The following is a 26,618-nucleotide window of genomic DNA, read 5'->3' as shown; positions in this document are numbered from 1 at the left end:
TGGTGGTGGCCACACGCCCTCTGGCTCTAGGTGGCAGGACCCTTCTTCCCAGGGTCAGTCCCCCTGTCAGGGTTATGATCCCCCTCCACGTCTGGCCTGCAAGGCCTCTTGGCTGGGGGCATCTCCCTGCGCTACACCCGCTGCCCAGGTTCCCCCCTCGCTCCCCACAGTGCTCACTGCTCCAGCACTGATACTGCTCTGCCTCCAGCTCCCTGGGCTCTTTTCTGGCCCCTCTGGCTCTGGTTGCTGCAGCTCTGCTCCCAGCACAGGTCTGCTCCCTGGGCTGCTTCTCTGGTTCTCTCTGGCCAGTGCAGCTCTGCTCCCCAGCTCAGCTTGGGCCCCTGCTCTCTCCTTTGCTCAGCCCTGCTCTGGGCCAGGCAATTCCAGCTCACAAGGAGGATTGGACCCCCCTGGACTCCTGACTCCCTCATTAGCCTGCCCTGCCTTGTCAATCAGGCTGACCTGGAATATTGGCATCTTCCCCATTGCCCCTGAGGACTGTCAGTGTCAGGGTCCTGATTTCCCATCGACCCTTCCCCTTTCTTTTGGTACTGGGAGCTAGCAACCAACCCCCTCTCCCCTCCCCCGCGCACGCGCGCACACACACACACACACACACACACACAGAGTTTTAGTAAGGGGCCAACAGTCCCCTTACACTTAGACACCTGAGTACCTCTGTGAATCTGGGCCTCAGTTTCTCAGCTGTAAAAGGGGGATTTTACAACTCTCCCATCTATTTAAATTGTAAACTCCTGTGAGCAGGAACTGGCTGTCTAAGCAGCACCCAGCACAACGGGGCCTCCAGTCTCCCTCGCTGTCTGCACAGCACCCGACATGACAGTGGGGGCGAGAGTTCCATCGCAATGATGTAGTTGGACTCGAGATCTGCTCCCACCGGAGGTTTTTGTAGGCTCTACACAAAAGCAATTCCTCATGTTCCCCCTGCTGGCCCTGCAGTGAACTGCCAGTGTTTTCAGAGCACAGATTTCTGCCCAGGTTCGTAGGTAAAACAGAGATGCCGTGCGTTATGGGCTGGCGGAAAGAGCCTGATCAACAGATGGATGAGGTCTCTAAGCTGCAGCATGAGGACAGTCTGGGCCCATCGCCTTTCCTTGGGGCAAGAGAGAGTGCGTCCAATCTAAGGCCCTTCTGCTGATGCCCCAGTTAACTGCAGCAGCCTCAGCTCCCTGCTGAATGCACAGCTGGATCAGGGACCGCTGCCACTAGACACCCCCGCCCCCTTGCCTCCAGCCAGTGGTTTCTGCCTTGCAGCTGGCAGTTGGGCGTCTGTTCGGATCAGAAGGAAGCCAGCTGTGGTTTGCAGCGGGGAGCGTTAGCCCCCGTCCGGCAGCCTGATTGGCTGCGCGTCATGCGGGTGCTCTGCCCTGCCCCGGCTCTTGGGCTGAGATGGCAAAGGTGGTGGAATAGCCACCCACAGAGGCTCCCCCACAGCGCGGAGGCTGCAGGTGAGTGAACCCTTGGGGGTGAGAGGTCCATGCGAGTGCCTTGCCACGGCTCCCTTACTGCCAATGGATTGTGTCTGTCCAGACTGGGTACAGTTGGGGCTTCCACATGGCAGGAAATAGCGTGATTAGACACATTGGGGCCCTTTCAGGCAGTACACCTTGCAGGGATGGGTGCCGGGAACAGAACCCAGGCATCCTGACACCCAGCCCCCCAACCTGTAATCACTAGACCCCACTGCCCTCCCAGAGCAGGGGATGGAACCCAGGAATCCTGAGCCCCAGCTCCGCCATGCCTTAACCCACTACAGCCCACTCCCTTCCTACAGCTGTAAATACCAGCCAGTTCTTTCTATCCCACCATCCTGACCAGCTCGCTCCATGACCCCGACCCCACCCGACCCGCACTGTGCTGGCTCCGGCTCTGTCCCTGGGGGGCCATGTCTGGAGCTGGTGCTGTGCAGGGGGCTTGCTGGTACCACTTACTCTATCATCGCCCACCCCGGGGGACAGTAAGTACGGTACTTGGAGTCTCTAAAAGCAGCCAAGCCCCCAGCTCCTGGGGGCCAGTGTCGCTCGGTGGGCGCTGGGGAGCTGGGATGGCTCCTGCACCAGTTTTGTGTAGGAAAACTTCATGCAGTACCTTGGGCCAGATGCCCAGCTGGTGTAAACTGGTGTCACTCCTTTGGCATCATTGGGGCCAGATCCCCAGGCGGTGGAAATCGGATGTTTTCATTTGGAGCCTGGTTGATTTACACCAAACGAGCTCTGGCCCATTTGTACGGCAACTTTGTGGCTGCTGTCCAAGGCGCAGCATAGATCTAGTCTACTGTTTCCAGGTGAGTGAGGGGAGTGGGTTTAGCAGCTAGATGGGGGCTGGGAGTCAGGATGCCTGGGTTCTTTTTCCAGCTCTGGGAGGGAAGTGGGGTCTAGTGGTTAGAATAGGGAGGGCTGTGAGTCAGGACTCCTGGGTTCTTTTCCTAGCTCTGGGAGGGGAGTGGGGTCTAGTGGTTAGAATAGGGAGGGCTGGGAGTCAGGACTCCTGGGTTCTTTTCCTAGCTCTGGGAGGGGAGTGGGGTCTAGTGCTTAGAGACAGAGGGGGAGGGCTGGGAGTCAGGACTCCTAGGTTCCAGTATCAGTTTTGGCACTGTCTTGCTGCATGACCTCAGAACAGGTCTCTTCACCATCCGTTAACTGAGATACCCTGACCTGCCTCTCGGTGGGCCAGGCAGGTGTCATTATGACTAACCCTGAGTGGTGTGAGGTAGCATCTGATTGTTCCTGGGGACAGGCTTGTCAGCCCCATTGTTTATCGGGCACCCTTGTGCATGGGGTTGTACAAACAAATGCAAAGCCTGGTCCCTGCCCTCAGTACTGTCAGGTCCAGGGCTGGAAAGGGCATCTGGAGCTGTGAATTGAAGCACTTCACAGATGTTAATGAACTGATGGGGCAATTGAGGCACAGAGAGGGGAAGGGACTGGCTCAAGGTCACACAGCAAGTGAGAGACAGGCAGAACCCAGGAGTCCTGACCCACAGTCCTTCCCCAACCCCTCTCAAACCATGAGACCACACTCCCCTCCCAGAGCTGGGAACTGAGCCCTGGAGTCCTGACCCCAGTCCCGTCTGCAGAGGAGAATGACTGAGGGGCAGGAGACGGGAGGGGTCACTTAGCGACTTGCCCCTACTGGGACCCACTACAGACCAGCGACAGGTTAGGCCTGTCCGGGCCGTTCCCAACTGGCTCAGCGCCCCCCGCAGGCCCCATGGGGCAGGGGCTGGGCCGGCCACATAGTGATGCCGCCTCTCCCCATCCCACAGCTGCCAGAATGCCGCGCTCCTTCCTGGTGAGAAGCAAGAGGGGCCCAAACCACCCGGGGCAGCGACTGGAGGGTCTTGGCGGTGAGTGGGGGAGTGTGGGGGAGGGCTGAGCTGGGGCAGCAGGCGAGGGGAAAGAGTACCCTCAAAGGGAGAATGCAGGGGCAGGGCCGGCTCCAGGCACCAGCTTACCAAGCAAGTGCTTGGGGCGGCCACTCCGGAGAGAGCGGCACATCCAGCTGTTCCACGGCAATTCGGCAGACGGTCCATCACTCCTGCTCAGAGCGAAGAACCTTCCACCAAATTGGGGCTGCAGATCGCGATTGCCATCGCAGCTTTTTTTTGTTTTTGTTTTGTTTTGTTTTTTGTTTGGCTGCTTGGGGCGGCCAAAACCCTGGAGCCGGCCCTGTGCAGGGGAGGGGAATGGGAGGGGGCAGGCAAGGGGAGAAGGGCGCCCTCTACTGGAGAGCAAGGGGGCAGGGAATGGGAAGGGTGGGGCTGGGTGAACATGGAGAGAACCCACCAAACACCCCCGTGATCTCACCTGGAGGCCGGGGGTTCGCCTGCCCTGCCCTGCCCAACCCAGGGTTGGGGGTGGAGGGGAGGCTCAGAGAATCTCACCAGCAAATCCTTCTTCCAGACCCAGCCTGGGGAGCGCCCCGAGCAGGGCCGGCACCGGCCCAGCCCCCCAAGCTGGGGCAGGGGGCAGAGGAAGGGAGCAGAGCCCATCCCAGGGCCTTGGAAAGCTGCGGGGTGCCAGATGGGGAGGGGGCAGCCAGCCAGCCGCAGCGCAGCCCCCCCTCCGAGATGGACTTCAGCCAGAGCTGGGCCTGTCGGCCCCTGCCAGGTAACCCCCCACCAGCCCCAGCCCCAGCCTCCCCCCCCCCGGGGGAACCCCTCCCAATCCCACACCAGCCCATCACCTGCAGCCTCCCAGCTTCCCTCTCCAGGGGCAATTCCCATGCCCCTTCCCACCTTATCTGACCTTGCCAATCATACCGGGGTACAAAATTTATCGGAAGGACAGAACAGGTCATGCGGGGTTGGGGAGTGGCACTATATGTGAAAGAAAATGTACAATCAAATGAAGTAAAAATCTTAAGCAAATCTGCATGTTCCATAGAATCTCTATGGATAGAAATTTTATGCTCTAATAAGAATATAACATTAGGGATCTACTATCAACCACCTGACCAGGACGGTGATAGTGATGATGAAATGCTAAGGGAAATTAGAGAGGCTATCAAAATTAAGAACTCAATAATAGTGGGGGATTTCAATTATCCCCATATTGACTGGGAACATTTCACTTCAGGACGAAATGCAGAGATAAAATTTCTCGATACTTTAAATGACTGCTTCATGGAGCAGCTGGTACGGGAACCCACAAGGGGAGAGGAAACTCTAGATTTAGTTCTGAGTGGAGCGCTTGGAAATAGTGACCATAATACAATAGCATTCAACATCCCTGTAGTGGGAAGAACATCTCAACAGCCCAACACTGTGGCATTTAATTTCAAAAGGGTGAACTAGGCAAAAATGAGGGGGTTAGTTAAACAGAAGTTAAAAGGTACAGTGACTAAAGTGAAATCCCTGCAAGCTGCATGGGCGCTTTTTAAAGACACCATAATAGAGGCCCAACTTCAATGTATACCCCAAATTAAGAAACACAGTAAAAGAACTAAAAAAGAGCCATTGTGGCTTAACAACCATGTAAAAGAAGCAGTGAGAGATAAAAAGACTTCCTTTAAAAAGTGGAAGTCAAATCCTAGTGAGGCAAATAGAAAGGAGCATAAACGCTGCCAAATTAAGTGCAAGAATGTAATAAGAAAAGCCAAAGAGGAGTTTGAAGAATGGCTAGCCAAAAACTCCAAAGGTAATAACAAAATGTTTTTTAAGTACATCAGAAGCAGGAAGCCTGCTAAACAACCAGTGGGGCCCCTTGATGATCGAGATACAAAAGGAGCGCTTAAAGACGATAAGAAACTAAATGGATTCTTTGCTTCAGTCTTCACGGCTGAGGATGTTAGGGAGATTCCCAAACCTGAGCTGGCTTTTGTAGGTGACAAATCTGAGGAACTGTCACGGATTGAAGTGTCACGAGAGGAGGTTTTGGAATTAATTGATAAACTTAACATTAACAAGTCACCGGGACCAGATGGCATTCACCCAAGAGTTCTGAAAGAACTCAAATGTGAAGTTGCGGAACTGTTAACTAAGGTTTGTAACCTGTCCTTTAAATCGGCTTCTGTACCCAATGACTGGAAGTTAGCTAATGTAATGCCAATATTTAAAAAGGGCTCTAGAGGTGATCCCGGCAATTACAGACCGGTAAGTCTAACGTCGGTACCGGGCAAATTAGTCGAAACAATAGTTAAGAATAAAATTGTCCAACACATAGAAAAACATAAACTGTTGAGCAATAGTCAACATGGTTTCTGTAAAGGGAAATCGTGTCTTACTAATCTATTAGAATTCTTTGAAGGGGTCAACAAACATGTGGACAAGGGGGATCCAGTGGACATAGTGTACTTAGATTTCCAGAAAGCCTTTGACAAGGTCCCTCACCAAAGGCTCTTATGTAAATTAAGCTGCCATGGGATAAAAGGGAAGGTCCTTTCATGGACTGAGAACTGGTTAAAAGACAGGGAACAAAGGGTAGGAATAAATGGTAAATTCTCAGAATGGAGAGGGGTAACTAGTGGTGTTCCCCAAGGGTCAGTCCTCGGACCGATCCTATTCAACTTATTCATAAATGATCTGGAGAAAGGGGTAAACAGTGAGGTGGCAAAGTTTGCAGATGATACTAAACTGCTAAAGATAGTTAAGACCAAAGCAGACTGTGAAGAACTTCAAAAAGATCTCATAAAACTAAGTGATTGGGCAACAAAATGGCAAATAAAATTGAATGTGAATAAATGTAAAGTAATGCACATTGGAAAAAATAACCCCAACTATACATACAATATGATGGGGGCTAATTTAGCTACAACAAGTCAGGAAAAAGATCTTGGAGTCATCGTGGATAGTTCTCTGAAAATGTCCACGCAGTGTGCAGAGGCGGTCAAAAAAGCAAACGGGATGTTAGGAATCATTAAAAAGGGGATAGAGAATAAGACTGACAATATATTATTGCCCTTATATAAATCGATGGTACACCCTCATCTCGAATACTGCGTACAGATGTGGTCTCCTCATCTCAAAAAAGATATGCTGGCACTAGAAAAGGTTCAGAAAAGGGCAACTAAAATGATTAAGGGTTTGGAACGGGTCCCATATGACGAGAGATTAAAGAGGCTAGGACTCTTCAGCTTGGAAAAGAGGAGACTAAGGGGGGATATGATAGAGGTATATAAAATCATGAGTGATGTGGAGAAAGTGGATAAGGAAAAGTTATTTACTTATTCCCATAATACAAGAACTAGGGGTCATCAAATGAAATTAATAGGCAGCAGGCTTAAAACAAATAAAAGGAAGTTCTTCTTCACGCAGCGCACAGTCAACTTGTGGAACTCCTTACCTGAGGAGGTTGTGAAGGCTAGGACTATAACAGAGTTTAAAAGAGAACTGGATAAATTCATGGTGGTTAAGTCCATTAATGGCTATTAGCCAGGACGGGTAAGGAATGGTGTCCCTAGCCTCTGTTTGTCAGAGGATGGAGATGGATGGCAGGAGAGAGATCACTTGATCATTGCCTGTTAGGTTCACTCCCTCTGGGGCATCTGGCATTGGCCACTGTCAGTAGACAGGATACTGGGCTAGATGGACCTTTGGTCTGACCCGGTACGGCCTTTCTTATGTTCTTATGTTATGCCCCTGGGGGGCAGTGGCAGGCAGGTGGCCAGTTCTGTGATGGGGGCACCTGCCCCACTGGAAACTGGACTGAGACCCACCAACCTCATCTTACACAATGGCAACTACCTGTGTCCCATTCCCCACCCTCTGAGCCAGCCAGTCCCTGGGGCCAGGCCAGATCAGATCAGAGCCGGCGCCCCACGGAGGGGAAAGGCCCCATGTCCCAACCTCTGGCCCCCTGAGCCAGCCGGAGCCGGCGCCCCCTGGAGGGGAAAGGCCCCATATCCCAGTCCCCCACTTGCTGTTTCCCCATAGGCGTGAGCAGCCCCCCAGACGTGTCGTTCAAGCCCTTCTGGAGCAGCTACCGTAGCCCTGAGCTGCAGCAGCTGGTGCAGAGTGTCCTGCCGCCGGCGCTGGGCTCCGGGAGGGAGCTGGGCAGGGATGCTGAGGGGACCTCAGGCCTCCTGGGATCTCTCCTGCTCTTCTCCAAGCCACCACACAGGTGCAGCTGCTGTGACAAGGTAACGCCCCCCCACCCCACAAGGGACTGGGCTGAGCCCCTCGCCCTGCTGACCCTGGGAGCTGAGGCCTCCCTGCGTGATCGAGCTCTGGGAGCTCCATCCCCCTCCAGCGCTTGGCCTCCCCTCAGGGCTGTCAGCAATGGGGCTGTTTGGAGGCTCCTGCCCCTGGGAACTGGCTGGAGAACCCTTCCCACCTCACTTCACGTGGGCACCACTGCCTGCCACTTCCAGCTCGGGCGGAATCAGATCCACCGCCCCCTAGAGGGGAAAGGCCCCATGTTCCATTCCCTGCCCCCTGAGCCAGCTAGTCCCACCCTGGGGCAAGATGGGAGCTGGCGCCCCCTAGAGAGGAAAGGCCCCCGTGTCCCGTTCCCAGCCCCCACCTTTAAACAGAACTGAGTGAAGCCCTCTCCCCATACCCAGCCTGGTGCTTCCCAGTGTGGGGCTGCACTGCCCCATATGCCAGGCTCTGGCGCTGCCCTGGGGTGCATTTACATACCTGCCCAGCCGCTTCTGCCCTCTGTGTGCAGTATCGCCCAGCCTATGGGGCACTATCACTGGGGGCGCAGGATCGACCCATTGGGGGCCCGATACCCAGCACTCTTGGCTCAATGATGTACCTGGAGGTGGGGGGGGGTGAGGCCCCAGCTGTGGCCCCATCAGAGCAAATGCAGCACAAGCCTTTCACCCCTGCAGGGCCAGCTCCGACCCCACTGAGTCCGACAGCCAAAGCCCTGCTCGCACTCAGGGGGTTGGCTCAGGGCTGTGAGCTGAGCCCAGCTGCTGGCTCTGTGGTGGCCCCCATGAGTGTCATGAGTTTGGGGCAGGTCTGAGCCCCTTTTTCAGTGCATCTGTATCATCCCAGCGCCATTTCCCGGCCCCCTGGCATTGTAGTGGCCGCACTGACCCACCCCACAGGCTGCTAGGGGTCTGTAGGCAGAGGGGACAGCTGGGATGGGGTCTCTGGGGCAGGCACAAGTGGCAGCGTGGCCTAGTGGACAAAACACCAGACTGGGACTTGGGGACCAGGGTTCACTGATCTGCTTGGGTGAGTTCTTCCCCTCCCGCTCTGTGCCTCAGTTTACCCTTCCACCCTGTGTCTGTTTAGGGTGTGACCAGGGCATGTTGCAGTCTGTGCAGGGCTCAGTGTTGGGGGCCCTGTCCCAGTAGGGGGCGCTAGGTGCTGCCATGCTGTGTAGTGGAAACTCGCCCTGCTTGGGTGGAGGGGCTGGTAGCTACCTGGTCCCGAGCCCCGTCCCTGCCAGGGGCTGTCCGGCCAGCTCCTTTCCCCAGTGTCGGCTTGTGGGCGTGGGGCGGGTAATTGTGAGGGTTCCGGGTCAGTGTCACGAGAGGGTGGCTGTAGAACAAAGGCAGGTTACACAGGCTGGCCCCAGCAAATGTCCAGGCACCAGAGGGTGGGTTCAGTCACTGCTGTGATGAGTTTGGGGAGGTCTCAGCCCCGCCCTACATGTCCACCACCAATTCCAGCCCATACATTTGGGGCAGGCTCCCCATGTTAAGCCCATTTCTCTCCCCATCCGCAGGGCCTCCCTGCAGCCCAGCACCTAGGCAGCCACCTGAAATGCTCAACGCTCTGCAGCCACATGGCCCCATGGCGGATGTGTGGACATCCAGGCGGCCTGCAGCACCAGCCTGCCCCTCCATGCCCGGGCAAAGGGAAGCCAGAGGTTGGTGAGGCCTGGAGGGAGGAGGGGTGTGGAACGTGATGGGGGTTTAGAAGTGGATCTTTTGCAGCAGTGAGGGGTTTGGGGGGCTGGATGGGCATCCATTTGGGCAGGGGGCAGCCATGGGGCTAACATTGGGGGGGCCTGGCAACGTGCCATGGGGTTGGGGTGAAAAGGCAGGGCTATATTGGGGAGGCCACTGGAGGAGGCCAGGGTTTCTGCAGGTCATCCCCTCCTCCCCCCCCCCAAACCCCGGGCCCCAGCTGATGGGTCTCCCTGCAGGTGAGGCACTTCCCCTGCCGGATCTGCGGGAAGCAGTTCAAGCGCTCGTCCACGCTCTCCACACACCTGCTCATCCACTCGGACACGCGCCCCTTCCCCTGCCCCTTCTGCGGGAAACGCTTCCACCAGAAATCTGACATGAAGAAACACACCTTCATCCACACAGGTGAGGGGCAGCCGGCTCCGACTCCCCCAACCCCCAGGACAGGGGCATTGGCAGAGATTTGGGGGGAGAGGGCACAGCTGGGACAGCAAGAGACTGCAGGTCAGGATTGGGGGGCACTGCAGAGCTGTGGGGGGAGCCCAGGGCCAGGACAGCAGGGACTGCGAGTCAGGATTGAGGGGCCCCAGGCAAGCTGTGGGGGGAGCCCAGGGCCGGGACAGCAGGGGCTGCGAGTCTGGATTGAGGGGGCCCAGGCAAGCTGGGGGTCAGGGCCAGGACAGCAGGGGCTGCGGGTCGGGATTGGGGGCACCGGGCAAGCTGGGGGTCAGGGCTTGGACAGCAGGGGCTGCAGGTGGGACTTGGGGGCCACCAGCAGAGCTGGGGGGAGCCCAGGGCCGGGACAGCAGGAGCTGCGGCTGCGGGCCGGGATCTGCAGCCTGCCTGAACAGCGGGACATTTGGTGCACGTGCCTCCGTATCCTGCCCTGAACAAACTAATCCCTCGCGCCTGCTCCAGCCTCCCGGCCCGGCCCCGCGCAACTCCATGGAGCAACATCACCATCTGGTGGCCTGATTAGGGAATGGCAGGTGCAGGGGGTCACAGGGCTGCAAGCATCGACTCCATGACCATACTGCAGCGCAAGCAGGATCCAGGCTGCGCTGGGCCCATGGCCGGCCGGGTAGGTGGGGGGCCTGGGCCCGTGGCTGTCTGGGTAGTTGGGGGCCCTGGGCCCATGGCCGGCCAGATAGGTGGGGGCCCTGCTACTCTAGAGTCCTTCCAGTCCTGCAGGACTCTGGGTGAGTTCTGGGGCTCTCTGATGAGCCCTGAGGGATCCCAGCCCCTCCTACAGCCCCCACCCCTAACCTCTCCCCCCCTTCCCGCAGGTGAGAAGCCTCACAAATGCCAGGTGTGCGGCAAAGCCTTCAGCCAGAGCTCCAACCTCATCACCCACAGCCGCAAGCACTCAGGGCACAAGCCCTTTGCCTGCTCCCTGTGCCCCAAGGGCTTCCAGCGCAAGGTGGACCTGCGGCGCCACCAGGAGACCCACGGGCTCTTCCATAGCCCCGGGGGCAGCCAGGTGCTGGGCGCCCTCCGCTAGGGGCCGGGCAGGTGGGGCCCGGGCCACCCGGCCTGCAGGGGGAGCTGTGGAGGCCAGAGGAGAAACCCCAGAGTTGAGGGGGGTCCTGGATCATCCCCCAAGCTGCCATCGCGCCCCGTCCCCCCTCGCCTGTAAGGTGCTGCTGGGACCTGCAACCACCATGTGATGGAGCCGGCAGCCGGCAGGAGGACTCAGCTGCCCGTCCTTCGTGTGGGCCCCTCTTGCCAGCCAGACCGTGGGTCCTCCCATGGCTGAAGGTGGGCACAGTGGGACAGTCAGGGGGCCTGTTGGGGTGAGGGGGGAGCACCAGCCTGGTCGCCCTGGGGCTTCTCTGCATCTGGCTCCCTGCATGAGCATCTCCCCGGGGGGCTGGGCTGGGGCAGAGGGAGGGGTGAGCTGTGGGCTGCACCCCCCCGACCCAGATGCAGGGGAGAGATGTGAGCTGAGATCTGTCCTGTGCCCCAGTAAGCAGAGATGGCTCCTCAGCCCGTCGCTGTAACCCTCCCCTGGCTGCCGGCGGAGAATTAAAGGACATGAGGGGAAAGCAGCCTGCGTCCCGGCCCCTGGCAGCAGCGACGCCGCGAGCAATAACACAAGGGCAGCGCCGGTACATCCTCCGCGGTCACATTTATACCCACAAAGCGCAAACACGCGCCGCAGCCGGCAAAGAACCAGCTGGTGCTGCAGCCCCGATGCCTGGGCAAGGCCTGCCGCCCGCCGGTCACAGGGAGGGGACCCTTCGGGCCAGGTGGAGAGGCCCTTCCCCAAGTCGCCTCCCTGGCTGTGATGAGCAGAGTCCGATGGGCTGCTGATCCCGGGAGCCACAGGGCTGGGCGCCTGCAGGTGGTGACGGTGGGGCCAGTGCCAGCGTATCCCTGAGAGCATGGTCAGGGAGGCCCCTGTGAGCTGCCAGAGGGAGACAGATAGATGGGTCAGTGGGGACCCCCCATCCGGGGCCATGGCCAGGCTCTCCGCCCTCCTCCCAGCGCTCCAGCCAGTCGGGGAGAGCGGGGCCCCGGCCGGGCTCGCTGCCCTCCTGCCGGCGCTCCGGCCGCCGGGGAGAGTGGAGCCGCGGGGGGCTCGCCGCCCTCCCCCCGGCGCTCCGGCCGGCTGGGGAGAGCGGGGCCGCGGCCGGGCTCGGCGCTCTCCCCTACCGTGCTCCCCGCCAGGGAGCGGGGGGCGGCAGGAGGCTTTTTTGCCTGGGGTGGCAAAAAAGCCAGAGCCGGCCCTGCCCCCATCCACCCCATGCTCCCATCCCCTCCCCCACATGCTCCACCACACACCACAGCCCAATTCATCCCACACGGCTCAATGTCCCGCCCTGCAGCAGGGAATTCCACCCACGCCGGGCTGGGGCCCCATCTCCACACTTGCGGTACCACCTTCCTCCACTGGCAGCCCCAGAGGGGCGTTGAGCTTCAGAGTTCACTTTTCAGTCCCTAGTGCCTGCTCTGTCCCAGTGAGTCCCATGCCCTGCCCCCCTGCTCTGTCCCAGTGCGTCCCCTCCCCCCAACCCTGCCCGCTGTGCGTCCCCTGCTCCCAACCCTCTCCCTTGCTCCCATAACCGTGCGCAGGGGTATGCCTGGCAGCCACGCTGGTGTCCCTGGATTGTTCTCATTCACAGTAGAACCATCAAATCCCCCTCTGAACCCTGCTAAACTCCCAGCTCCACAGAGCCCTTGTGGCAAGGAGTTCCACGGGCTCATAGCAAGGAACAAGGATTATCCCCCCTGTCAAGACTGAATCCGCTGCCTCTCCCATCCTCGAGTGTCATCTGCTGCCTGGATTCATCCCACCCTGCCTTTGCCACCCCACTCCTTAGCTATAGACAGCCAGTTTTATTTGACGCTAGCTAAATCCTTAGACCTCATGGCAGGGAGTCCCGTAGGCTCTCTGTGGAACTTGTCACAAGACAGACCAAGCGCCTGGGGGTGGGCCAGGACTGGGGCTGTCAGAGATTAGGAGAAAGGGCTGGGGATGGCAGAGTGCCGGGATGGGGGCTAGGAATCAGTAACCCTTCAACATCCTGACTCTCAGCCTGCTCTAACCATTAGCCCCACAGGAGTCCTGGCTCGCAGCCACTCCCTGCTCTAACCTACTAGATGCCACTCCCCACCCAGAGCTGGGACAGAACCCAGGAGTTCTGGCTCCAAGATTCCCCCCCAGTCCCCTCCCAGAGTTAAGGGGGCTTTTCCCTGGGGCTCTGGGGATGCTGGTAGCTTTAGACTCCAGGGTACAGAGAAGAGTTCCCGTGGAGTCCCCTGGTTTCCCCCACACACACACACATGCATGTGACACATGACAAGCCCACTCCCACCCCCCAAATGTATTGGCTAGGAAGGAACCACTGGCATGGGGGGGGGGAGGTATGGGCGGCAACTGGATCAATGGGTGCACCATCCATCTCCTGACCCCCACCTTGACCGACAGCCCCTCCTACCTGTCCTGGAGTGAATGAGCCAGAGCCCCCCAGTGAGAGAGATGCCGATGACGAAAGCTGAGAAGACGATGCCCACCACGGTGGGCAGCTCCAGGCCCTGGGGCAGGGGGGCTGTGGGGAATGGGGAGAGTGAGCCCCACAGCCACCCCCAGGAGCAGATGCAGAGCCAGTGCCGGTGGGGGTGGGGGGGAACCCAGGAGTCCAGACTCCCAGACTCCTCCTCCACCCTGCTCTCACCCAATAGCCCCCCCCCCAAGGAATAGAACCGAGGAATCCTGATTCCCAGCATGACCTCTGTTCCCACTGAAACCAAGGGGAGCTATGTGCTCTCTGCAGCTTGCAAGGCAAGTGGGCCACCAGAGGGCTTGGGGGGGGGGTGATATCGAGAGGGCATCTCTTACCAGGGAGGGTCTCTCCCTGCTCTGGCCGGGGTGCCTCCTTCAGCACCTTCCCCCTCCTGCCAGCCAGAGGAAAGGGCACCGGAAAGGGATCTGCTGGGAGAGGACAAGGAAGCCAGAAACATTTTGAGAGAACAATGGAGACAGCCCCTAATCTCCTCTAGGGGGCGCTCTCCCCTGGCTGTCAGCACTGATCCCAATGCCCCAGCCCAGTGCTAGGGGGCGCTGGGCACCAGGGAGCAGGGCAGGGGCTCAGTAGGGGGCGCTCTCCCCTGGCAGTCAGTGCTGACCCCGGTTCACAGCCCAGCGCTAGGGGGTGCTGCACTGCAGGGCGATTGCATCAGGGCCTTGGTGTGTTGCAGTCTCTGTGCCTGCTCCCATAACCAGCCCCCAGCCCATCCCAGGTCTCACCTGTTCCTGGGGTGGGTTTGGTGGCTCTGGTCAGGCTCCCCACCGTTACGATGATGGCTTTGGTGAAGGTGTACTGGAACCGCCCGCTGCTCGGCTCCCCCACGTGGCTGCTGGGGCATGCCCCGGCCTGGGGCCCACACTGAAACTGACAAGGCTCAGACAGGCACCTCGTCCCAGTACTGGATGCTCACCCCCCCCCAACCTTCCCAAGCCCAGCTTCTCCCTCCACCCTACTGGTCCCAGCCCTGAGGTCCCACCCACTTCCTGAGCCCAGCCACGCTGGTTCTAATTGGTATAGATCGGCACGGATTTGTCCTAGAGAAAGTATGCCCCCCCCCAGCTGCTTGCGGGGGGTCACAACTGTGGCCAAGAGTCCTGACTCCAGCCACTGGACCCCAAATTCCCCCAGCGCTGGGGGTGGAAGCCAGGGGGCCTGGCCCTGTAAACACTAGACTCCATTCTCCTCCCAGAGCAGCCCCTGCAGCGTTGAACCCACGGGCAGAGTTGGCCCCCTGGGGCACCCTCCCTCCGCCCCCAGCAGGGACCATTGTACTGGCCTGGGGGATTCAGCCCCTGCCCTCCAGGTGCTCCCAGCATTGCCTGCAGCCCAGGGTAGAAATCCAGCCTGGGGGACAACCCTTGGAGGCAAGGGTAGAACTGGGGCAGGTCCACGCTGCCGCCTGAGCTAAAGGAGGCCCCCCCCTTGCCGCAGCAGTAGCTGGGCTTTTATCCTCCCGGTGTCATCCGGCAGTGTGGTACAGACCTTGGGGAGGGCGCCCCCATAGGCTCCAGCCTGGCCCTGGGGCTCCTGGGTGCAGAGGGCCAGGCGGCAGTGCAGGAATTGGATGGAGTCATTGTAGAGGGGCCGGAGCAGGAAGCTGAGGCGCTGTAGCTCCTGGGAGCTGGGGGACAATGCCCGGCCTGCAGCCCCCATGTGGGGCGGGTGCAGAGAGACGTCGGGGTGGGCCGGGCAGCCCCCCCGCACCAGGATGTAGGGTGAGTCCAGCGAGGAGGAGGAGCTTGGCGAGAGGAAGCAGAGGCGGATGCTGAAGCTAAGCCCAGGGTCGAAGGCAGCCAGCGCAGCCTGCACAGAGGGTTGGGGAGAGCTCAGGAGGGGATGGGATGCCTCAGGCCAGCTGGGTCCCACTCCACAAACATGATCTCACCCCCACGCCTGGAACCCAGGAGTCCTGGCACCCACCCCCGTTCTAATCCCTGATCCTGCTCCCCTCCCAGAACTGGGGATAGAACCCAGCCCCCTGTGCTCTAAATCATTAGAGCCCCGCTCCCCACCCAGAGCCGGGGATAGAGCCCAGCCCCCTGCTCTACTACCACCAATCTCACCTCCTGCCAGGTTAATATTGTAACTTTCTCCACAGCTCCTGCCCCAGAGCCTGGAGCAATCCCCCTGTGGGTGTGGAAAGGGTCTGGGGGAGAGGACCCCACAGCTCCAGCAGGTTAACCAGCCTGGTGGGGGGGGGACCTAGCTAGCACAGCCCCTCATAGATCTGCCCTCCCGAAGGTGATGGGGCCCTGGGCAAAGCCCCAGGCCTGCTGGGGTAGAGGGGAGGAGGATCCCAGTGCCATGGGGCTGGATGGCGCCTCCCCCGCAGTTACTTCCACAAAGACGCGGCTGTTGGCCGACACCGTGCAGGGTCCCTGGGCCTTGGCGAAGGCCTCGGAGCTGTAGACCTCCAGGCTGAGCAGGACACGGCCCAGGTGAAAGGGCAGATCCGGGATGGGCTCAGCCGAGCGGGACGGCTGGCTCAGGGCTGGGGAGGAGCAGGAGAACTGTGGGAGAGGAGCAGAGGGTGTGGGGGGTATAGGGGACATGGGGACCAGCCCCCAGAACTCCAGTCCCAGAGACTCCCCAGTTATCTCAGTCTTCCCAAACCCTAGGACACCTCCCCAACCAAGGCTCTCCATCTCCCCACGGCTGCTGCTCGGTCCCCACTGAGCCAGGAGCCCTTGGGAGCCAGGAACCCCCAACCCAGCCCAGGGTGGTTCGCAGCGGGCCCAGTGCTGCTCCCAATAGTTTGGGAGGGAACCCACCAATCCCAGGTCCTCCCCTATTGAAAGGACCTGAGAGACCCACCCCACAGCGGCGCCAGAACCGCCCGGCCAAAGACACCTCCCCTCCCCCCTCGCCCACCTCAATGGACTCCGAGCTATCTTCAGCCTGTCCCACCGGGAGTGGGGGACCCCTGGGCACTGCCCCTGGCCTGCTGCCCCGGAGCACCACCTGGGGGGAGGGGAAAGTGGGGGGAAGGGTGGAGAGCAACCGGCACAATCAGAAACATGGGAGCATCAGACAAGACCCCAGCACCCCAGGATGGTGGGGTCAGAGCCCAGAGCCAGGACCAATTCTCCCTGCTCCACAGAATTCCAGTTCCCCCAGTCCTCCCATTAACCCCAGCCTTAGAATCATAGAAGATCAGGGTTGGAAAGGACCTCAGGAGGCTCTAGTCCAACCCCTGCTCAAAGCAGGACCAATCCCCAACTAAATCATCCCAGCCAGGGCTTTGTCAAGCCGGGCCTTAAAAACCTCTAAGGAAGGAGATTCCACCACCTTCTTAGGGAACCCATTCCAGTGCTTCACCACCCTCCTCGTGAAAGAGTTTTTCCTAATATCCAACCTAGACCTCCCCCACTGCAATTTGAGACCATTGCTTCTTGTTCTGTCAAACCTTCCCAATCCTCACTTCTCCCACTCCTCCCCAGTTCCAGTTTCCCAGTGTCACCCTGTTCTCCAGCCCTGTCCAGCCCCCACTGGCCCTGTCCTGGTCCCTCTCGACTCCCCTAACATTCTAGCCCCTTTGCAGACCCCCAGACTCTTTGACTTCACGTCTCCCCCCACCCACATGCACTCTCAGCCCCACATTGTGCCCCTTATCCCCCGGCTCACCGCATTCTGGTACCGCCAGACGCCCAATGTGGGGTCCAGGGCCGGGATGCGCAGGGCACCGCAGCCAGCCAGGGGAGACTCCAGCAGGAAGTGGGTGCCATTTGACTGGGCTGCACAGCTGGGGTCCCGCAGGGTCACTCGGGCTGGGGAGAGTCTGGCAGCCTGGCCGAGGCAGGTGGGGGGAGACTATGAGACTGATACAGCCAGCACTGACTGGGAGGGGTGAGCGCCCCCTACTGAGCCCCCGCAGTACAGCGCCCCCTAGTGCCACCCTGGGGCCAGCACTGACTGGGAGGGGAGAGCGCCCCCTACTGAGCCCCCGCAGTACAGCGCCCCCTAGTGCCACCCTGGGGCCAGCACTGACTGCGAGGGGTGAGCACCCCCTACTAAGTCTCCCCCACTCCCTGCAGTACAGCACTCCCTAGTGCCGCCCTGGGGCCAGCGCTGATTGTGAGGGGAAAGTGCCCCCTGCTGAGTCCCCACCACACTCCCTGCAGCACAGCGCCCCCTAGTGCCGCACTGAAGGAACTGTTTATACAAGGGGATTCCTCACCTGGAGCATGTCCTTGTTGACATGAACAGCCACCCTATCGCTCAGACATGCCACAGACAGAGCTCCCGCCAGCCCCACAGCGCTTCTGCCTCCCGAGGCCGCCCGGACCATGGCAGAGATCTTGGCGGGTCTGGGGAGCGGGATGGAGGGGTGGGGGGCCTTGGGGTCCCCTAGCAGGAGAAAACAGAGTGAGGGGGCAGAGGGGAAGAAGGAAACAAGGCGGGATGGTGAACAGGGTGAGGGGACATGAGAGAGAAAGAGAACAACTCTGCCCCCTGCTGGCTGGATTGAGAACTGCCCAGCTCTGTGTCCTAGTCCCCATATTCCCCCCCTTCACCATGGCACTGGGGTTTTAGATGTAATGGTGCGCTGGGAGGGGCAGACATGCCAGCTCTGAGGGCATTGTCAGGGGCATGAGCCTCGCCCATCACTGGGGGCCACCAAGGGTCTGGCTGTCCCTGGGGAGAGGGGGCCACAGGGCAGAACTGCAGCTCCCAGCTCCCCCCGCACTGGGGGCAGGGCAGGGTCTGAGTCAGGTGGGCCCCCTAATGGCCCCATGGCATTACACCTTGTGCCCATTCCCTGCCCCCAAGGAGATACCTACCATCCAGCCCCACGATGACCAGGAACCTGTTCACCTGCTCAGCCTCTGTGTAAGATGTGATCCCAGGCAGCCCCTGCTCCATTGCCCAGGCCATGGGGTCGCTGGCATAGGCCAGGCCCAGGGACATGCTGCTGCTCACAGCCAGGTCCGGTTCTGGTTCTGTGCTGCTGACCGAGACCTCGTGGGATGCCTGTAAGGAAATAGAGGGAAGGGCAGAGTGACAGAGCCCAAGGCTAACCTGGACCCTGCTCCAGCTCAGGGTGATCAGGCTGAGGCTGGAGCAGGGCATCATGGGTAATGCTATACAAATGAGCAGACCAGGTGAACAAGGTGTCAGCGCAAGGAGTGGCTGGGAAGTTCCAGAGAGGGGCAGCTCCACCTCAGCCACTGAGTCAGGAGCCAGAAGGCTTGGAACCAATGGAGCTGGGCTGGGCGCCAGGACTCCTGGGTTCACTTTAGCAAAAGGGGACACCAGGCCAGAGTGGGCTGGGGCCAGAAGGAGAAACCATATCAGAGGTTAAAGGTCATGAGGGCTCAGCAGACGCCATGGGGCATCAGGCCAAAAGGTCAGAGTCATGGGGGAGAGACTGGTTGGGGGGGAGGGGTCACAGGGAAGCAGCCTGTGTGCATGGAAGGGTTGTGGATGGGGGGCTGTTCCTGGCCCCTGTAACCCCTCTCCCATTCCCAGGGAGCCCCCCCTTACCAGGATTCGCAGGCGCCCGGCCATGTGGCGGATTCGGACCAGCCAGCTGGTGGCGCCCTTACTCTTCAGCACCACGATCAGCTCCCGCCGGGGCGAGCAGCAGCCTCCGGGTGCTTGGAGCTCCACAGTGAGATGGGCTGGGGGCCTGGAGACATGGCAGGGACCCCCCCCCCCCCATCAACTGGGCTGGAAATTTCCTGCCATGGGGCTGAGCAACAAAAGGGGTGGAGGACCCCCCCAGCTCTGCCAGTGCCCTTCTATCTCGACCCAAAGCCCCCTCTGTCCTTGCTGTGGGCTCCCCCCACCCCCCAGCTTTGCTGGTGCCCCTCAATTCTGATGCGTAGCGCTCCCCACCCCCCCCATTATCCCAGCCCTGGGCTCTCCCCTGCCCCCAGCTCTGCTGGTGCCCCTCAATCCCAACCCACAGCCCCCCACTATCCCAGCCCTGGAGGATGCTTTGATGTACGGTTCATACCCGGGCGTGGCTCCTTTGGAGAGGATGATGTGAACTTCAGGGTCCCAAGGGGGGTCAGAGGTCAGGCAGCCCCGCAAGGACCGTGGTTGGAGGTCGGAGGCAAAGTGGGTCGGGGAGACGAAGTTCCTGCGAAGTTTGCAGGCACCTGGCAAGACCCCATCTGGGAGCGAGAATGCAGAGGGGCTGGGGAGGTTGGGGGAGGTTAACCCCAGAGGTCCCTTAAGGAATGGGGGATTCCTGGGGTAGATCCCCCAATATCTCCCAGGGATTCCCTCCCTCAGGCACATGGGGCTGGGTCCAACCGCCGAGGTCCCCTCCCCCACTGAAATGGGGTCCGATCCCCAGCCCCTCTGGGTCCCCTCCCCCCATTGACATGAGGATCTGATCCCTATGTCCCATGGAGCCCCTCCCCCCACTGACATGGGGGTCCAATCCCCCAGCCCCGCTGGGTCCCCTCCCCCCACTGACATGAGGATCTGATCCCCACGTCCATGGAGTCCCTCCCCCCATTGACACGGGGGTCCAATCCCCAGCCCCCCTAGGTCCCCTCCCCCCACTGACATGAGGATCTGATCCCCACATCCTATGGAGCCCCTCCCCCCATTGACACGGGGGTCCAATCCCCAGCCCCCCATACCGTCTCCCAGCTGCACATAGACCATGTTGACGCCCCGATACGCAGCCAGGGAGCTGAGCCCGCCGTGCTCCTCATGCGCCCAGCGCAGGAGCCCTCGGGGGGTCTGGGGCAGCCGGGTCTCAGTGACAGTGACACCCCCAAGGGCCGAGACTCTGGACCCCAGGGACACCTGTAGGGAGGGCATAAGGGTGAGGGGTCACCGGGAGAATGGACATCCCATCCCCCGATGGGGTGCCACATATCCCCCACTCCCACCTCAGCTCCCCATCGCTCCCAGCCCCCACAGGACTCCTGGGTTCCTCACACCTCCTAGCCCCAGGGGTAACTGTCGGGGAGAGGATCCTCCAACCATCAATACCTCGGCCTCCCCGCCTGTACCCCCACCCCCACTGCCCCTCAGACTGAGAGCCCCTCCCCCATCCAGCCCCTCTCCACCCACCCCACTCCTCTCGCTGCCCCCGGGCCCAAACTCCTCTTCCTCCAAATGCTCCCAATTCCCCAGCCCCCACCCTGCCCCTCTGCACCTCATCCCCCTGCCCCACATCCAGAGACCCTGCTCCAGCCCCAGTCCAGAAAAGTGACCTCCAGCCCCCCCTTCCCACCCCTCCACCACCCCCACTGCTCACCTGCCCCTGTCACAGCTACCTCCACCCCCCCATCCACCACGGCCCTCCCCTCCTCCAATCCCCATTGTTGGCCCCACACTTCCCCCCCCCCACACCTGCGCCAGCTCCGCTCCTCACCTGCCCCAACCCTCCCATACCTCCTCCACTCTCACTGCTTGCCCCACCCTCCTCCAGCTGCCCCGATGTCCCTGCCTTCCCCTCCCAGCCCTCTTACACCCCCTTCCCACCTTCCCCTCCCATAGACCCCCTCACCCGAGCCCCACAGCTGCCCCCCCACACCTGGAAGGTCCATTGCTCCCCAAGAGCCACCTGGGCCATTTGGAGGCTCCAGACCACGGGCGCCGGGGAGCTGAGCACGAAGATGGGGGCTCTGCCAGGGGGAGCTGGGCCCAGTTCTAGGCTCACCTGGGAGGGAGAAGAAGGCCCTGCATTAGGGGCTCCAGGCCCATAGGGGAGGGGCCAAGGGCATGGGGCTGGGGGCGCAGGGACGCGTGTGAGGGCTGTGGGGGCAGGGACATTTGTGGGGTCCAGGGCAGGCATGTAGCTGGCAGAGGGGCTGGGTCACCAGGGAGTGGGAGGCGAGGCTAGAGGAGAGGGGGCACATTGTGGTGGGGGTAGGGGGTGAGGCAGCAGGGTTGGGGGAAGGGGCGTGGTGGTGGCGCAGGCCAAGGGGTTGGGATGGGAGGTGGTGGGGACAGGAAGCAGGACTATGGAGCTGGGGGCTGGGGACAGGACTGGGCGAGGGGGTATGGGGCACAGACTGGAAGGGAGGCATGTGGGATGCAGGGCAGGGCGCAAGGCTGTGGGGTACAGAGTGGAGGGGCAGGAGGCAGGGTGGGAGTACAAGATGAAGGGCAGGAAGTGAGGGGGATGGGGCAGGGTGGGGGCAGGGAGTGAGGAGGGGTGAAAGGGCCAAGGTAGAAGGTAGGGAGTGAGGGGATGGGGCAGAGGGAAGGGGCAGGCTGAGGGGCACAGGGTGGAGGACAGAGACCAGGAAGGTCGGGCAGACAGAAAGGGTCAGGGTGGAGGGCAGGGGGTGAGACGGTGGAGTTGGGGGAGAGAGCAGGGAGAGGGCACAGGATGGGGCAGGGGGCAATGGAGCTGAGGTGGGGGGCCCAGGGTGAGGCTGGAAGAGGACAGGGCAGGAACACCCCCTCCCACCTACCTGTCTGGCTCCCATCCTCCCCGCTGGCCCCCGTAGGACAAGCACATGCACCTCCCGGCCCGAGGCTGAGCGCCCCCGGCTGGCGCAGCCCGAGCCTGCGCGGATCCGCTCCCAGAAGCCCAGCACAGGGTGGCGAGTGGACAGCGGGCTGGGCCGGCACAGGGCCCAGCGCCAGGCGGCTGTAGAGGAGAGAGAAAGGGCCCGGTCAGCAGGAGCCAGACATAGGAGTGCAAAGCCCAAAGTGGGGGCAGCTGGTCTGTGCCCGGAAGGGGAAGCTCCTGCCCCCCAGAAATGAACAGGAGCAGGGGGAGCTGGAGATCATGGACAACAGCAGCCAGGACTCCTGGGTTCTATCCCCAGCTCAGGGAGGGGAGTGGGGGCTAGTGCAGCGGTTCTCAGACTGGGAGTCGTGAGCCCTCAGCAGGTTGCAGGGAGGTTGCGAACTGCCAGTTCCACAGAGCTCACAACCCCAATTAAATTACCCAAGGGAGGGGGGGTCACTCTCGGTGGCTTGCTGCGTGAAAAGGGTCACCAATACAAAAGGTATGAAAACCACTTGTCTAGGTTAGAGGGGAAGCAGGACACTGGGACACACATTAACCATTTGATGACACCCCTTCTCCGCCCATCGATCTCCCAGTGGGGCCAGACTGGCCTCCCCATTCCCCTGGCACCCACCTGCCGACTGGCCCCACAGCAGCAGCAGCAGCAGCAGCAGGATTGGGCTCCAAGCTGCCGCCATCCCTCGTGGTCCCGGTGTGCGGGGCTCCCCGATCCGACGGGGGGATGGGGGAGCTGGTCCTGGGCAGGGAGAAAGAGAAAACTGTAGTGAGTCCTGGGGGGGGCTCTGGGACCCAGGGCAGAGGGAGCTGTGTTGGGGAGGGGCCATGGGGCTTCAGGGCAAGGGGGGGCACCCAGGGACCCGGTCATTCACAGTGTGTCTGGGATGCAGCATGTACCTCCCCCATCCCCACACGAGTGGGTCAGTGTTTCTCCCTGGCTGAGACCTGGGATCCTCCCCCGCACACAAGAATCCAGATTGGGGGGGAAAGCATGTGAAACAAGGACACCCCCCAGGAGTGTCCCCCCAAGTGGCAAAGGGCAGGGGGCTGCTACAGGGCAATAATGAGATTTCCCTCTTGGTATTTAGACACCTCCACCTTTATGGGACCCCACTATCCTCCCCACTACCTCTTCCTGCTTAGCAGGGAATCCCCATCCCCTGCTCCCAGACTCCTTCCCCCTCCCCGATTACCCAGTTTGGGGTGGGGTGGGGGAGAAGGTTTACCTTCACGATTGATGCATCTCAGAGTATTTTGCAGAGATTAATTTTGCCTCCCAATTCCCCAGGCAAGGAACTTCTTGCCTTTATTGTAATTTTATAGATAGGAAAACTGAGGCACAGAGCGGGTAAGGGATATGCCCAAGGTCCCACTGATTTCCAGCCCCCTGCTCTAACCACTAGACTCCATCTCCCTTTCCAGAGCAGGGTAAAGAACCAAGGAATCTGGACTCCCAGCCCCCAACCCCCCTGCTCTAACCCTAGACCCCAGTCCCCTCCCAGAGCTGGGGATAAAACCCAGGAGTCCTGTCTCCCAGCCCTCCCTGCTCTAACCACTAGACCCCACTCCCCTCCCAGAGCTGGGGATAAAACCCACGAGTCCTGGCTCCCAGTGCCTCTTCAGTCTTGTTCCATGCAGAAACATTCCCCTTCCCTCCCCATTCCCACCCCACATTCCAGCTACCCCTACCCTTCCCTGACATGCCGAGGGGCTGGCTCGCCCCTGGGGTACCTCTTCTGGGACTGCCACACAGTCTGATCCGGTGCCAGCTGGATCCAAGACAGACGCAAAGTTGGGAGGGGACCAGACCCCAATCCAGCCCCAGCTCACATTCAGCACCCGTGGAACAGGGTCATTGCAAACTCCACTCACGCGCAGGCTGCCGGGGGCAACTTTACCTCACAGCAGCATTGATCGCAGAACAGCAAAGAGGCTTTGAGGTGGTGGGGGGTTCTGGGAGCCAGGACTCCTGGGTTCCAGGTGGTTGTGGGCACAGGATGCAAAGGGATCTTGGCTCTTTTATGTCAGTCCAGGAAGCAGTGGGTTCCTGGGGCTTAGAGATCCATGGCCATCGGGTCCCTTTGCTCTGGCTGGATTCATTGCTCCCTGCAGCGAAGTTAAAAATAATTGGAAGAATACAAATAATCTGGCTCAATTGGAGGTTTAAAAATAACTCCCCAGGGTCAGGTTACCGGAGGGCAGGGGAGGGGAGGGGAGGGATTAGACTCCCAATGGTTGTTTTTAAGGGAATAGAACCCAAGAGTCCTGGATCCCAACCTTCTCCTCCCAGAAATGGGCATAGAACCCAGGAGATCTGCATCCCAGCCCCTTCCCCGCCCCCCACTCAAAAAGATGCCAGTCCCGGGTAGGGCACAGACAGAGAAATGCTCTTTATCAACAAAGTGAACCCCCCCTCCCCCCCGTCCACTGTTGATGTGCCTTACCCCAGAGCTGGACGCAAACTCCCAGGTTTGGTCTCCCAGCGTAACTCCACTCGTCTGCCTGTCTGTAACCAGGCAAGCAGGGGGTGAACCTCTGGCAAGGCTGAGCCCTGTTGCATTCATGTCGCCCTAGCTGTTGAGCGCCAGGAGGTGGGAGGTCCCAATCTCCCCCATTGTCCCTGCCCCAGATGAAGGCCAGGAGGAAAAAGCTGCCCAAAGGGGGAGTTTGGGTCGCCCCAGAGGTGGGTGGATTTATGAGTAACGCAGGTAGGGTGGAAAAGGTGCTGGGTTCGGGGCCATGCAGCCAAACCCTGGGTCGCTGTGACCCACTGCCACCCACACGGCAGGACTGAGGGGAAGGGCTGCAAGGTGGAACACAGGTAATTTGCAGCAGCTTTCATGGATCGCTAGCTAGGACAATGAAACAACTCACACCCTTTCCCAGCAGCCTGGGCCTATCCTCGCTGCTTCACCCGCCCAGGGCATCTCCCAGGCACAGGATTCAAAGGCCTTGGACGAGGTCCCACTGCCAGTCAGTGGCAGAGCTGGGACTAGGAGCCTTGAGTCCTGGTTCAGTCCCTGGCTCACGGCTGTTGTGTTAATCTAGATGGAATAGAAGGTCCCAAAGAGTGAAAGATGTTAACGTGACCCTGCCCGTTTGACATTAAGCTTTGGGGTTTGGTAACCAGAGACATCAGCCTGCTTAGTCCCACAGCAAACAGCTCATTAAACACCCCTTTGCCCTTTTATTAAAGACACAGAAAAGAAAGAAAAGCAGGTAATGCATGAAAGAAAAGCACATTAAACACATGCAAGAGTGAAGAGAAGATGCAAGGGATGCAGCTTCTCCTTCTGGCATTGACTCTCACTTGCCACCTCCCTGCTGGAGAAACTGAGTCACGGCAGGGACTGATCAGCCACTCTGAGACCTGGCAAACTTGTACCAGCATTGGGCGGTTTAGGACATTGCTTCAAGCTGCCTCTGGTCACAGACTCACAGCAGTGTTGCAAAATATAGTCTTTTCCGGCTCAGCCAGAAGGCATAAGGAGGGAAGAGAAGACGATGGGGAAGGGAAAAGACACGTGGAGGGGAATGGGGCAGTTGAAGAAATGGTCTCACGTCCCAGGTGGGGTCGGGATTTAGCCGGAGCCAGTGCAGGTGACGATGTCGTCTGGGTCGCTCTCTCTGGCCTGGACACCTCTTAGGAGCAGGACAAGGAAGGCCCAGTCGTGTCACGGTGCATCTCGGGCGGGGGTGGCAGCCATGACGATGAAGTTCGCTCCTTCCCCTCAGCACTTGTTGCACTCTGGCTCCCACTTCCACAACCATATTTCCCCCCCAAAATCCCTTTTTTAAGGACCCCCAAAGGGAGACATAGGTGGCCTAGCCCATCCCCTCAGGATTTTGTTCCCCAACAAAGCCTAAATTCTGACACACCAACTTTTACTTCATTGACCTCTGGTCCCACATGCCCATTGTTTACCGGGCATGATCGTAACACAATCCTTGAGTGATATCAGGAGGCTTTTTGTTTGGACTGATTCTGTCTGTCTGTCTCCCTTTTGCAGCTTTTTCCATCAGCCTTAGTTGTTATAGGTTGTTGTGACACGTTATGAACTTTTATCCACTTTCCCAGTTAGGCTCCCAAGAGCAGGAACTTTGTAGGCCCAATTATTTATTACTCCACTGCTAGGACCCCCACCACACCCCCCACTCAGGGCTGGAAATAGGACCCAGGAGTCCTGGCTCAATCTCACTACTAGACCACACTGCCCTCCCAGAGTCCTGTCCGCTAGCTTATTCCCTCCGGCTCTAAACCCTAGATCCGCCTGCCCTCCCAGGAGTCCTGACCCCCAGCCCTGTGCTTTAGCATTGACTGGCTCCTGCTGCTCTCTGGACCCTGTTGCCTCTCATTTTAGGCCCCAGAAGTTGTTTTGCTAAAGGGGATTTTCAAACCTGTCAGGAATAACAATAAAAGTTGGATTTTTATTAAAAGCTTCTTTGCAGTGTCAGGAACCCAATCACTAACCATCCTATCCTCAGTAACTCCTGTGCTCCCCCCACCATGATGCCCCCAGTAACCCCTGCATAGCCCCATTGTTATCAAGGGTAATGCACAGGGGCAACTGACAGGTGTAGACTCCAGATCACTCTCCTGTAGCTGCATTGGCTCTGCAGTTTGTCACTCTAGGCAGCAGATCTGGCTCTGATGCACGCATGGGCAGGAGCCCAGCTGGGTGTTAGAAAGTGTCATTTCTGCTGGCTCGCTTGTGCACAGAACCACACTGACACGGAGGTTAAAATTAGATGGGAGAGAAGGAAACCAGCCGGCCTCTGTCCCTGGAGCCTGGATTGGACGGGAACACCCT

General features: G+C 59.7%; 3 protein-coding genes across 8 annotated transcripts in view; 1 reads left to right on the top strand and 2 right to left on the bottom strand.

Moving 5' to 3' along the window:
• Positions 1 to 614: 614 nt before the first annotated feature.
• LOC103306497 (zinc finger protein Gfi-1b-like) lies at positions 615 to 10,828 on the top strand. Its single transcript, XM_008173448.3, has 7 exons — positions 615 to 1,469; positions 3,287 to 3,367; positions 3,924 to 4,130; positions 7,394 to 7,599; positions 9,144 to 9,287; positions 9,567 to 9,732; positions 10,614 to 10,828. The coding sequence occupies exons 1-7, from the start codon at positions 1,373 to 1,375 to the stop codon at positions 10,826 to 10,828; spliced, it is 1,116 nt and encodes a 371-aa protein (XP_008171670.3). The 5' UTR covers positions 615 to 1,372.
• A 90-nt stretch (positions 10,829 to 10,918) lies between these two features.
• On the bottom strand, positions 10,919 to 19,825 carry TGFBR3L (transforming growth factor beta receptor 3 like). Its single transcript, XM_065575824.1, has 11 exons — positions 19,318 to 19,825; positions 18,843 to 18,987; positions 18,140 to 18,329; positions 17,536 to 17,705; positions 16,983 to 17,144; positions 16,230 to 16,319; positions 15,695 to 15,868; positions 14,841 to 15,161; positions 14,078 to 14,216; positions 13,269 to 13,762; positions 10,919 to 11,734 (listed from the first exon to the last, which is right to left on the bottom strand). Exons 1-11 carry the CDS (start codon positions 19,785 to 19,787, stop codon positions 10,919 to 10,921), a joined length of 3,171 nt encoding a protein of 1,056 aa, XP_065431896.1. The 5' UTR covers positions 19,788 to 19,825.
• The window catches only part of MAP2K7 (mitogen-activated protein kinase kinase 7), a 66,495-nt gene continuing 59,215 nt past the window's right edge, over positions 19,339 to 26,618 (bottom strand). For 2 of the 6 annotated variants that reach the window (XM_042858938.2, XM_042858939.2), the window contains 5 exons: positions 22,424 to 22,546; positions 21,746 to 21,924; positions 20,860 to 20,985; positions 19,955 to 20,123; positions 19,339 to 19,477 (listed from right to left, as the gene is read on the bottom strand). In XM_042858938.2, coding sequence (XP_042714872.2) covers positions 20,074 to 20,123; positions 20,860 to 20,985; positions 21,746 to 21,924; positions 22,424 to 22,546 — 478 coding nt within the window. In that variant the 3' untranslated portion in view covers positions 19,339 to 19,477; positions 19,955 to 20,073. Of the gene's footprint in view, positions 19,501 to 19,954; positions 20,124 to 20,859; positions 20,986 to 21,745; positions 21,925 to 22,423; positions 22,547 to 23,705; positions 23,914 to 26,618 lie in introns of those variants that run through there. The other 4 variants (XM_042858937.2, XM_042858935.2, XM_042858936.2 and 1 more) reach the window with 4 other exon arrangements.

The sequence above is a fragment of the Chrysemys picta genome, chromosome 22, assembly GCF_011386835.1.
Source record: "Chrysemys picta bellii isolate R12L10 chromosome 22, ASM1138683v2, whole genome shotgun sequence".
Lineage (NCBI taxonomy): Eukaryota > Metazoa > Chordata > Testudines > Emydidae > Chrysemys > Chrysemys picta.
Note: the sequence above shows the minus strand (reverse complement) of the source record. Positions and strands in the feature narration are given on the sequence as shown.

What these genes read in the sequence shown, in the direction of transcription:
- LOC103306497 (XM_008173448.3), top strand. Translation starts at nt 1,373, where the DNA reads ATGCGGGTGCTCTGCCCTGCCCCGGCTCTTGGGCTGAGATGGCAAAGG. An exon ending in CCACAGCGCGGAGGCTGCAG is followed by an intron (nt 1,470 to 3,286) that starts GTGAGTGAACCC and finishes CCCATCCCACAG; the next exon opens with CTGCCAGAATGCCGCGCTCC. An exon ending in ACACACCTTCATCCACACAG is followed by an intron (nt 9,733 to 10,613) that starts GTGAGGGGCAGC and finishes CCCTTCCCGCAG; the next exon opens with GTGAGAAGCCTCACAAATGC.
- TGFBR3L (XM_065575824.1), bottom strand. Translation starts at nt 19,787, where the DNA reads ATGTCAGTGGGGGGAGGGGACCCAGCGGGGCTGGGGGATTGGACCCCC. An exon ending in CCGGGCGCCTGCGAATCCTG is followed by an intron (nt 18,330 to 18,842) that starts GTAAGGGGGGGC and finishes ATTTCCTTACAG; the next exon opens with GCATCCCACGAGGTCTCGGT. An exon ending in ATGGGGGCGCCCTCCCCAAG is followed by an intron (nt 14,217 to 14,840) that starts GTCTGTACCACA and finishes TGTCAGTTTCAG; the next exon opens with TGTGGGCCCCAGGCCGGGGC.